General features: G+C 39.1%; 1 protein-coding gene across 1 annotated transcript in view; it reads left to right on the forward strand.

Moving 5' to 3' along the window:
- The window catches only part of LOC124799209 (chitin synthase chs-2-like), a 234,151-nt gene that overhangs the window by 32,823 nt on the left and 188,918 nt on the right, over positions 1-12,410 (forward strand). The window contains exon 2 of the mRNA XM_047262745.1: positions 10,989-11,233. Within this exon, the coding sequence (XP_047118701.1) occupies positions 10,989-11,233 (245 nt within the window). The remainder of the gene's footprint in view (positions 1-10,988; positions 11,234-12,410) is intronic.

Genomic DNA, 12,410 nt, shown 5'->3' on the forward strand with positions numbered 1-12,410 from the left:
CCATTGTTGTTGTCCGCCTGCTTAGCTGGGTGGTAACGCGCTTGCTTCTCATGCACTGGGTCCGGGTTCGATACTCGGCCAGGTTGCAGATTTTCTCTGCTTGGGGACTGGGCGTTGTATTGTCCTCACCATCATCGTTATCACTGGCTGCAAGACATCAAATGTGGTGCCGACTGAAATAAGGCTTGCACTTGCCAGCCGAACCTGACTGGGACATCCTGGTCAACAATGCCATAAGATCATTTCATTTTTTTCCATCACTGTTGTCCTGGTCAACAATGCCATAAGATCATTTCATTTTTTTCCATCACTGTTGGGGAACATGAAGTCCAAGAATGGCTGCAAATGGTCTCCAAGTAGCTGAACATAACCATTTCCAGTCAATGATCAGTTTAGTTGGACTAGAGAACCCTGTCTGTTCTATATAAGTACAACAGACACCATTGTGGAGTCACCACCAGCTTTCACAGTGCCTTGTTGACAACTTGGGTCCAGTGCTTCATGAAGTCTGTATCACACGTGAGCCTTGCTGTGAGCTTATACCAACAGAAATCGTGGCTCATCTGACCAGGCCACAGTTTCTCCAGTTGTCTACGGTCCAACTGGTATGGTCACGAGCCCAGGAAAACAACTGCAGGTGATGCCGTGCTGTTAACAAAGGCACTCTTGTTGGTCGCCTGCTGACATAGCCCAACAATGCCAGATTTTGTTGCACTGTCATAATGGAAACATTCGTTGTATCTCTACATTGATTTCTGTGGTTATTTCATACAGTGGTGCTTGTCTGTTAGCATTTACAACTCCATGCAAATGCTGCTGCTGTTGGTTGTTAAGTGTAGGCAATTGGCCACTGCATTGCTTGTTGTGAGAGGTAATACCTGAAATTTATATTCTCTGCACACTCTTATGACTACGGACCACAGACAATTGAATTCTGTAATGATTTCTGAAGTGAAATGCCCCATGTGTCTAGCTCCAACTGCCGTTCTGCATTCAAAGTCTGTTAATTCCCATTGTGCAGCCCTAATCATGTCAGAAACCTTTTGATATGAATCACCTGAGTGTAAATGACAGTTCCACCAATGTGCTGTCCTTTTATACCTTGTGTATACAATACTACCACCAACTGTACATGTGCTTATCACTATTTTATGACTTTTGTCACCTCAGTGCAAATGATGGTTCATACTACACAGTACACAATTGGATCCCAAATTATTCTCACATTGACTCATAGGAAGTGCTCATAAAAGTTAATACCAATCACTAGTTGAGTTCGGGATGTTAAGTAACTCACCCAGAGACCAGCTTGCAAATACTGGGGACAGCCATTTTTTATTTATTTTATTTTAGACATCTAATTCACTAGGACCAAATTGACAAGCAAATCTCCAAAGTCTTAGAATGTGTCAGTACATGAAATTACAACATAAGGGTAATAACAAAACAATAAGATGTTTATGAACCAGGCCGGCCGGTGTGGCCACGCGGTTAAAGGCGCTTCGGTCTGGAACCTCGCGACCGCTACGGTCGCAGGTTCGAATCCTGCCTCGGGCATGGATGTGTGTGATGTCCTTAGGTTTAAGTAGTTCTAAGTCTAGGGGACTGATGACCTAAGATGTTAAGTCCCATAGTGCTCAGAGCCATTTGAACCATTTGTTTATGAACCCAAAAAAATACAAGCCATAAATTTAAGTAAACACAGTCAACAATAGGAATCAGCTAAAGTTTTCAAGGAAATCCTTGACAGAATAGGAGTGAACCATGAGGAAACTCTTCAGTTTTGATTTGAAAGTGCTTGGATTACTGCTAAGATATTTTACTTCTTGTGGTGGCTTGTTGAAAATGGATGCTGCAGTATACTGCACACCTTTCTGCATAAGAGTCAAGAAAATGTGATCCAAATGCAGATTGGATTTCTGTCCAGTGTTAACTGAGGGAAAGCTGCTAGTTCTTGGGAATAAGCTGACATCGTTAACAAGAGATGACAGTAAAGAATACATATATCGAAAGGCCAATGTCAGAATACCTTGACTAGTGGACAGGAGTCGACAAGAGGTTTGTGTACTTACATCACTTATTGCCCATTTCTGAGCCAAAAATAGCCTTTGGGAATGGGAAGAATTACCCCAAAATATAATACCATGTGGCATAAGCGAATAAAAATAAGCAAAGTAGACTACTTTTCATGTCTAATGATCACCTACTTCAGATACTGTTCAAATAGTAAAAATGGTAGCATTAAGTCTTTGAAATCCTGAACATGGGCTTTCCATGACAGTTTACTATCCATCTGAACACCTAGAAATTTGAACTGTTCAGTTTCTGTAATCATATGGCCATTCTGTGAAATTAAATTGTCGGGTTTTGTTGAATTGTGTGTTAGAAAATGTAAAAACTGAGTCTTTCTGTGATTTAGCTTTAGTTTATTTTCTACAAGCCATGAACTTATATCATGAACCACACTATTTGAAACAGAGCCAATGTTGCACACAACATCCTTTCTAGCAACCAAGTGTCATCAGCAAGCAGGAATATTTTATAATTACCTGTAATACTAGAGGGCATATCATTTATATAAATAATGAAGAGGAGTGGTCCCAGCACTGATCCCTGGGGCATTCTCCATTTGACTGTGCCCCACTCAGACCCCACATCAAAGCCATTCTCAACACTGTGAATAACGACATTTTGCTGTTTGTTGTTAAAGTAACAGCTGAACCAATTGTGAGTTACTTCCCATATTCCATAACCGTCCAACTTCTGGAGCAATATTTTGTAATCAACACAAACGCTTTAGTTAAATCAAAAAATATGTCTAGTGTTCAAAACCTTTTTTTTAATCCATCCAGTACCTCACAGAGAAAATATCCTTGCACACACCGCCTTTTTAATAACTTTAGCAAACACTGGTGGCATAGAAATAGGTATAAAATTGTCTGCATTATTCCTTTCTCCCTTTTTTAAAGAGTTTTTACTTCTGAGTACATTAATCGTTCAGGAAACAGACCATTATTAAAGGAAAAATCACAAATATGGCTAAGTACAGGGCTAACATGTGCAGCACAGTGCTTTAATATTCTGCTAGGCACTTCATCATATCCATGAGAGTGCTTAGAATTCAGTGATTTAATTATTGACTGAATATCCCCCTTGTCAGTATCACAGAGGAGTATTTCGGACATCAATCTCGGTCATTTTCCAAGAGAGTTATATGATTCCCTGTAGAAACTAAGTTTTTATTTAATTCACAAGCAATGCTCAGAAAATGATCATTAAATACTGCACATATATCTGACTTATCAGTAACAGAAATATTTTTACTACGAACAGACTTTATATTGTCGACCTTGTGCTGCTGACCAAACATTTACTTCACAACTGGCCATAAGGTTTTAATTTTTTCCTGTGAATTAGCTATTCTATTCGCATACCACATACTCTTTGCCTTTCTAATAACACTTTTAAGCTCCTTACAGTACTGTTTGTAGTGGGATGCTATAGCTTGAATGTGACTACTTCTAACATTTTGATGTAATTCACACTTTGTTCTACATGATATCCTTATCTCACAAGTCAGCCACCCAGGCTACCTTTTACTGCTAGTACCCTGTGTAGAACATTCTAATGGAGCATTATAAATGTGTTAAGGAAAGCATTATATTTGGCATCTGTGTTATTGGCACTATAAATATCCTACCACTCTTGTTCCTTAACAATGTTTAAAACACTCTCTATTTCCATTGGATTAACTTCTACATAGTTTGTAATTATATAATAACATTTGTTTCAGTGTAAAAGTTTTTTAGTCTTAAAATTTATGCTCCATGGTCTGAAAGGCCATTCACCCTTTTACTAACAGAATGCCCATCTGGTAATGAAGAACAAATAAAAATACTGTTTGTGGCTGTTCTACTGTTCCCCTGCACCCTGGTTGGAAAAAACACAGTCTGCATCAGATCATATTAGTTTAGGAGATCTTCCAACATCCTTATTCTTGCACAATCCCATAAAAAATTAATGTTGAAGTCACTACATATAACTAATTTTTGGTACTTCGTATAAAGTGAACCAAAAAGCCTCTCTAGCTTTAGTAAAAATGCTATGAAGTCAGAGTTTGAGATCGATAACCAACAACAACTAGGAGTTTAATTTCACTAACTTCAACTGCCCCTGCACAACATTCAAATACCTGCTCAGTGCAGTGCTGTGATATGTCTACGGACTCAAATGGAATACTATTTTTTATGTACATAGCCACTCCCCCACTCCCCAAAGAACTCCTTGAAAAACAACCAGCTAATCTATATCCTGGTAAAGGAGGCCTCTGAATTTTAAAATTATTTAAGTGGTGCTCCTAAATACCAATAATGTCAGATTCAACATCTATAAGGAATTCACTAATTTTATCTCTAAAACCTCTTATATTTTGGTGAAATATGCTAATTCCTTCTTTACTTGGATACCTGACCTCCTCTGAAGGTGATTCCTTTGTTAGAGGGACTTCCTTTAAGACCGAGCGAGGTGGAGCAATGGTTAGCACACTGGACTCACACTCGGGAGGACGACAGTTCAATCACGCATCCGGCCATCCTGATTTAGGTTTTCCGTGACTTCCCTAAATTGCTCCAGGCAAACGCTGCAATGGTTCCTTTGAAAGGGCACAGCTGACTTCCTTCCCCATCCTTCCCTAATCTGATGAGACCAATGACCTCACTGTTTTGTCTCCTTCCCCAAACAACCCAACCCAACCCTTCCTTTAAGCGGGTATACCTATCAGTTGATTTCAGTCTAAAAAAGGTGTAGCTCTAACACCAACTACTACAGGATTTTTTTCCATGAGGGATCCCACCACCACCCACTACTCTGTCACCTATAAGCTTTGCCAGCGTCCCCTTCCCTTACCAATTGAGGAGCAGGCCATGCCTAGTGAAACTTGATCTATTGATGGACTCAACTGGCACCACTGCAATGTGAGCCATGCCCTCCACCATCTGTGTCTTCTCCAGCCCCATGTTAACACGACTAACAGCAGCATTAAGACAAAGCCGATCATCACGCTGAAACAGTTGCATGAAGTGCACATTAGTGCCACCAGTTTGAGTAGCTATCTCTACCAGGTCACCACCTATACTATATTCTCCACCCCTGCAATGACTATTCCCTGCATCACCCACAATCACTACCTGATACTCTTTGGTAACATTCCTACATAACTCCCCTATGCTATCAGTCACCTGTACCGACCCTGTACTAGGCTTCACAATGTAGGTGACCTGGAACTCACTTACCAACACTTCTTGCAACTGCTGGACCGCACCTCTACCTTGTGAACCATCTGCTACCGAGGTGTAACGTGGACTTGCAGAAAAATATTTCCTAGAGTTACATCTAGGTGCATACTTTACTGTACGAACTTGCTACATGATGTTGCCACCAAGTTTTCCAATTCCAGACCTTTTACTAGTGTGAGTGACACAGAGACGTTAGCATGTTACAAGTGGTGCACAGACTGCCAATTTTGGGTGGAGTTGGCCTTGGCCTGGCAGATGAACATTGTAGTGATTTGGAAACTACACAGTGATTTAAAAAACTGCTATGTTTCACTGATTGGACTGGGTTATATGTTTTCACAATTATTCAGGTTACATAAGAAAGGTTGGTTAATATAGTAAAAAAATGACAGAACTATTTGGTATGTCTATGCTGTGAATTCAATAATTACAATTGTGTCAGCCAAATTTAGATTTAGAGTCATTCATGATAACTTATGCAGATTCTTAATAAATGACTTGATCAAGTAGTGACAAGTGTCATTCGATCCAGGAAAATTAGGGATACATGAGTGTAGAAGTAGAAGGTGGTATTCAACAAGTACAATGATTAAATTTGTAGTGAAAATGTTCGATGTGTACAGACTTTAATATTAACCAACTGGTAAGTTAATCAGCATGAGGAAAATTGAAATATGGCACTGTAAAGACTGGATGCTGTCCATTCTAATGAGTAATGTCAATATTTCTAAATCTTACTGTTAGCTCAGTTCATATCTAGTATTATACACTGTAGTCATAATTCAGTTATCAGTTACTTTTAATTAACATGGTTTCTAGCGAAAATAAATTCATTATTGGGATTTCCACATTGAAAACTATAGTCTGAATATTGAACCTACATGAAGCACAGTCTGATTAATGTTTTAAAATATTTGGGCACATGAATAAAACATTCTCGGTTTTCCAGTGGCGCCAATTCGAATAAAAATCCTCAAGCTTTCAATGGCCATCTCCGCCATCATCATCAGGAGTTCACTGACTGCCGGGGCTGCTACGGTTTCTCGTTTATACAGGCATGATGACATCATCAGCAGCCAATCAGATCGATCCAATGTGGTACGCGCGCATAAGTCGACCCGAGCAGCTAGCGGAGCTATTGCCCGTGGCAGCACTGGTGACGTCAAGTGGCGCCAGGGGCAGGCACCACGTTTGAAACTGCGTTGTGCATCTGTCTCTGCTTTCTTTCGATGTCCAATGCCCGTCACCATGCCCTGCTGAGTGTGTATCCCTGGTCTCTGTTGAAATTGTTGTTTAAACGAATCTCGGCTGCTTCCTTTATGACTGAGTCCCAATATGTAGATGCATGAGCCAACACTTTTGTATTTTTGAACTGTATTTTTGTCCATTTTCTAGGCAATGCTCCACTATGGCCGACTTGTCAAGCTCCCTTTGTTTTATATGGCGCTTGTGCTCAGTACAACGCTCCACAACTGTGCGAATTGTTTGTCCAATATACATGCTGCCACATTCACAGCGTATACCATACACACCGGACACTCGAAGAGCAATGTCGTCTTTAACAGGGTGCAACATATCTCGTATCTTGGAGGCGGGGTGGAACACTGGTCTTAGACCATGTTTCTGCAGCAGACGTCTTAACTTACTGCTAGTTGCTCTACAGTATGGCAGGAATACAGTCCGTTTGACCTCTTCTGCTGATTCACCAGGTCTCTTCCGTCGGCGGCCCTTGAAAGCGTTTGCGATGTCTCTTTTTGCTGTATCCATTTTCCCCAAAAACACATTTTAAGTTCTGCAGTTCAGACTGTAGGTGGTCATTGTCAGAGATAAACGTGGCTCTATGAACCAATGTGTTCAGGACAGCTTTCTTGTGTACAGGGTGGTGGAAACTATTGGCGTTCAAGTACCAATCAGTGTGTGTTGGTTTCCAGTACACTGAATGACCAAGCTGGCCTCCTGCCTTCCGCTCAACCAAAACATCCAAGAATGGTAGCTTGCCATGCTTCTCCATCTTGACAGTAAATTTAATGTTGGGATGGACACTATTCATATGATCGATGAAATGCTGTAATGTATCTTCACCATAAGGCCATATCAGGAAGGCGTCATCAACGTATCTTTGTTGTACAAAGATCTCAGTAATACTGTATACTCATTATTTTGCTCAATACACAGCATCAGAAAATGAAGAAATATAAGATGGACGGAACAGGAACTTTGGTCGTCTGAGTTACATTTTATAGCTCTCTGTTGACAATAGCTTAACAGTCATATTATACTGATAGCACAGTTTTTAGTCCAGCATACAGTACCTACTGCAACCTACATCCTTCTGAATATGTTTAGTGTATTCATCCCTTGGTCTCCCTCTACGATTTTTACCCTCCACACTGTCCTCCAATACTAAATTGGTGATCCCTTGATGCCTCAGGATATGTCCTATCAACCGATCCCTTCTTCTAATCAAGTTGTGCCACAAACTTCTCTTCTCCCCAATCCTATTCAATACCTCCTCATTAGTTATATGATCTACCCATCTAATCTTCAGCATTCTTCTGTAGCACCACATTTCGAAAGCTTCTATTCTCTTCTTGTCCAAACTATTTATCGTCCATGTTTCACTTCCATACATGGCTACACTCCATACAAATACTTTCAGAAACGACTTCCTGACACTTAAATCTATACTCGATGTTAACAAATTTCTCTTCTTCAGAAACACTTTCCTTGCCATTGCCAGTCTACATTTGATATCCTCTCTACTTTGGCGATCATCAGTTATTTTGCTCCCCAAATAGCAAAACTCCTTTACTACTTTAAGTGTCTCATTTCCTAATCTAAATCCCTCAGTATCACCTGACTTAATTCGACTACATTCCATTATCCTCATTTTGCTTTTGTTGATGTTCATCTTATATCCTCCTTTCATGACACTATCCACTCCGTTCAACTGCTCTTCCAAGTCCTTTGCTGTCTCTGACAGAATTACAATATCATCGGCGAACCTCAAGGTTTTTATTTCTTCTCCATGGATTTTAATACCTACTCCAAATTTTTCTTTTGTTGCCTTCACTGCCTGCTCAATATACAGATTGAATAACATCGGGGATAGGCTACAACCCTGTCTCACTCCCTTCCCAACCACTGCTTCCCTTTCATGCCCCTTGACTCTTATAACTGCCATCTGGTTTCTGTACAAATTGTAAATAGCCTTTCGCTCCCTGTATTTTACCCCTGTCACCTTCAGAATTTGAAAGAGAGCATTCCAGTCAACGCTATCAAAAGCTTTCTCTAAGTCTACAAAGGCTAGAAATGTAGGTTTGCCATTCCTTAATCTAGCTTCTAAGATAAGTCATAGGGTCAGTATTGCCTCCCGTGTTCCAACATTTCTACGGAATCCAAACTGATCTTCCCTGAGGTCCGCTTCTACCAGTTTTTCCATTTGTCTGTAATGCATCTGTGACTTATTAAACTGATTGTTCAGTAATTTTCGCATCTGTCAGCACCTGCTTTCTTTGGGATGGGAAATATTTTATTCTTCTTGAAGTCTGAGGGTATTTCGCCTGTCTCATACATCTTGCTCACCAGATGGTAGAGTTTTGTCAGGACTGGCTCTCCCAAGGCTGTCAGTAGTTCTAATGAAATGTTGTCTACTCCCGGGGCCTTGTTTCGACTCAGGTCTTTCAGTGCTCTGTCAAACTCTTCACGCACTATCGTATCTCCCATTTCATCTTCATCTACATCCTCCTCCATTTCCATAATATTGTCCTCAAGTACATTGCCCTTGTATAGACCCTCTATATACTCCTTCCACCTTTCTGCTTTCCCTTCTTTGCTTAGAACTGGGCTTCCATCAGAGCTCTTGATATTCATACAAGTGGTTCTCTTTTCTCCAAAGGTATTATAGGGGTAATATATTCTTACAAGGACACATTGCTAGAGTACAGTTATCAGTTCTCTCAAAAATAGGAAATTAAAAATAAAGGGATTGGTTCTGTGCCTGCTATTGCATAAAAGTATTTCCTTAGTACAAAGGTTATGGTTTTGGAATCTGCCGGAAGAGAAGGAGCTAATAGTACACTGTAGAGAGCAAGGTGACACGTGTATGTTTTCTTTAAGAAAACAAAATGCGTAGCCAACGTATCTGCCGCCAGAGTTCAGTCTGAAGATCTCAGTTCATTGTACTGTTTGGCTGATAGTGTGTTCTGTATTAGAGTAGGGTACTCATACAGTTTTGTGGACATATTGTGTATACTTGAATGGATTGCAAATTGTAAAACAATAAATGTTTGTTGTTCACACCTGTTGGAAGACAAACATGATGAAGCCATGGAACAGCAATTCATACAGACAGTAAGCAAAATACGCACTGGGTATATCTGAAACAGTTGCAGCCACAAGCAAATTTGAACTGATGGGACTTCGCTGGTCAAATAAAAAGAAGTCACTCAAAATAGTGAAAAATTGTTTAGAACATGAATCCCAAACAGCTAACATTTACAAACCAGTCATTGCACTCATTTTTAAACAGGTCTGTTGTAAAAATATGATACTGTAAAAAAAGTTTTATGCTTACCATATCTTCACAAGACTAGGATTGAAAATGACATGAATATGGCAGCACACTGCGTTCAGTTTAAGACACTCAAATGCTTTGTTTTTCTTTTTTGTTATGTCCTAATATGAACAAAAGATTGAAATCTTGAAATGATGGATTAACAACTCCACTGCTAAATTTTAGAGAAACGATATGGATTTACTTTAGATTATCAAAGTTTGTTTTAAGAATATACTTTAGAAAATGCTGTAAATGAGGAATTGGCCTATTTATGAGAAAGTGGCAGCAACTCTCATGACACTTGTCAGTTATGCAAATATAAATTGTGTAAGGTCTAGTTTCCATGTCATTTGAAATTCTATTTTACATTTACAGTGTTGTAAAACAAGTCATATATTACATGGAATTTAAAGCATCTATTTTAAATCTCATTGCATTTTGTATAAATTATAAAAATTTCCAATACAGTGACTCATCCAATCCGGTAATCCTTTTGTGTATCTGAAATGTTAGTTGACACGTTGAGTTGCAGACAGGCATAATGAAAAAACTGTTATATATTAAGAAAGAAAAAAAAAGTGCACATTCACACAAGCAAGACACCTCACAAGTACATGGTCACCATCTCTGGCTGCTTAGCCCAGACTGGCCCAGTGGACTGGCCTGAGCAGTCAAAAATAGTGGTTGTGTATATAAGATGTACCTGTTTGTGTGAATGCATTGGATTTTTTGTTTCTGATGAAAACTTTTGCCAAAAGCTTAACATGTAACAGTCTTTTCATTGTACCTGTCTGCAACTCAGTATGTCTTATTTATCGTGAATAGCAATCTATCCTTTTCCTAATTGTCGATATTTCAACCTGTACTTCCCATTGTTTGAAATGTTATTTGTTGACATTGAACAGCTCTGCCTCATTCTTACCTCGGCCTGCTACCCTTTTTTAGAATACAATTTTCTTAGCTCATGTAATAAATTATTTATCACAAGTTCACTTTTAACAGATGGTAATTGGCAAGAGGAGTGACTCATAGACAAAATTTGTAAGCTATGTAACTTGTAAATACCTAACTCATGATTAGAATCTACAAACTAAGTTATAATATTGATTTAATAATAATAATCTTTTGTGTTGCAGCCAGAGGACACAGCAGGAGAGAAAACCATGGGATGTCTTCCGGGATCCTCCTATACGAGAGAGCAGTGGTTCTGTTAGTGACAAACGTGCCCTAGTGACTCTTACTAAGTTAGTGAAAGTATTAGCTACTATTTTCACTACGGTGGTAGTGCTTGGTTCAGCAGTCTTAGTTAAAGGAACTGTGCTATTCATGACATCACAACTCAGAAAAGGAAAGCAAACAGTCTACTGCAACAAAGGACTTGGTAAGGCACATTGCAATATTTAATTGTCTCTTACCTGATAAATTGCTTAAAGGGAATTTTTTATGCAACTAAGAAATATTTATTTGCTGTTAAAAATAAAAATAATGTTGTTTTATTATAGCTGAGAACATCTTCTAGAACAGTCACAAAAAATTAATATTTTATATATATGTAGCAGAAGGCTCCTTGTCACATTAGTAAAAAACCATAACAGCCCTTTTTGTTAAGGAATTTTGGAAGGCTTGTTAAAATAACGGATTAATCATTATTAAAATTAGGAATTTATTCATTTATTCATTCCATCTGCTTTCAAATGTTAAGAGTTTTCATGTGTTGAGTTTAATAAAATTCTGAACATTTAGCTTGGATTTAAGGACCTGTAGACTTTAGTTAAGCAGTCACACAAAATTTGTATTTAATAATTTTCTTTTTAAACTATTTGCCTGGCACTGTTTGCATGCTTAGCTTTTTCTCATTTGAACTGGAGTTCATAACCTTTTTTAGCATTCTGTGTTGCGGGACCATTTCAGACCATGGTCAAACAACTCATAGAAAATGGTCAGAGTTGGGTTCAAGGTTTGCACAAATCACTTAACTGCACCCTAAATTTGTTCAATGTACTTGGCATTAGGTGAACTGTGGGGCCACACAAGCATCCTCATGGCTACTGAGAGTTTTACCCAGTAACCTGGCACAACTTGGGAGTGATGGTGTTCTGCTTGCTCAGCTGAAGATACTGGACCCTGCATGGTAGTGCATGCAGACAAACCAATGTACATGATCGGACAGTAGGTTCCTGTTTCATTTGTTAGTAAGAAGCAATGACAAGCATATCAGAGGCCCCATTTGATCACATGTTGTTTTCCCTCATATGATAATACCTACATTATCTCACTGCTGCATAAAATTTTCGCCTAGCAGCTTGCTTTTTACAAAATGTGTGCAAATAGATGCCAAGGCAGCTGACAGATGAGCACAAAATCAAAGGTTTGGTCACAGTGTTGACATTCTTCCACTGATATTGCCCCTAGGGATGATGATGTGGGTATTGCGCATCACACCACGAAACATTCAGTAGCCATTACAATCAAACATTCAGTCTATTCTGATAAAAGTTCTTAGTATTTATTGTTTTCTTTGTGGACTTTCTTCATGGGCCTCTCCTGAGCAAGAGGCA

The sequence above is a fragment of the Schistocerca piceifrons genome, chromosome 5 (genome assembly GCF_021461385.2).
Source record: "Schistocerca piceifrons isolate TAMUIC-IGC-003096 chromosome 5, iqSchPice1.1, whole genome shotgun sequence".
NCBI classification, from domain to species: Eukaryota; Metazoa; Arthropoda; class Insecta; order Orthoptera; family Acrididae; genus Schistocerca; species Schistocerca piceifrons.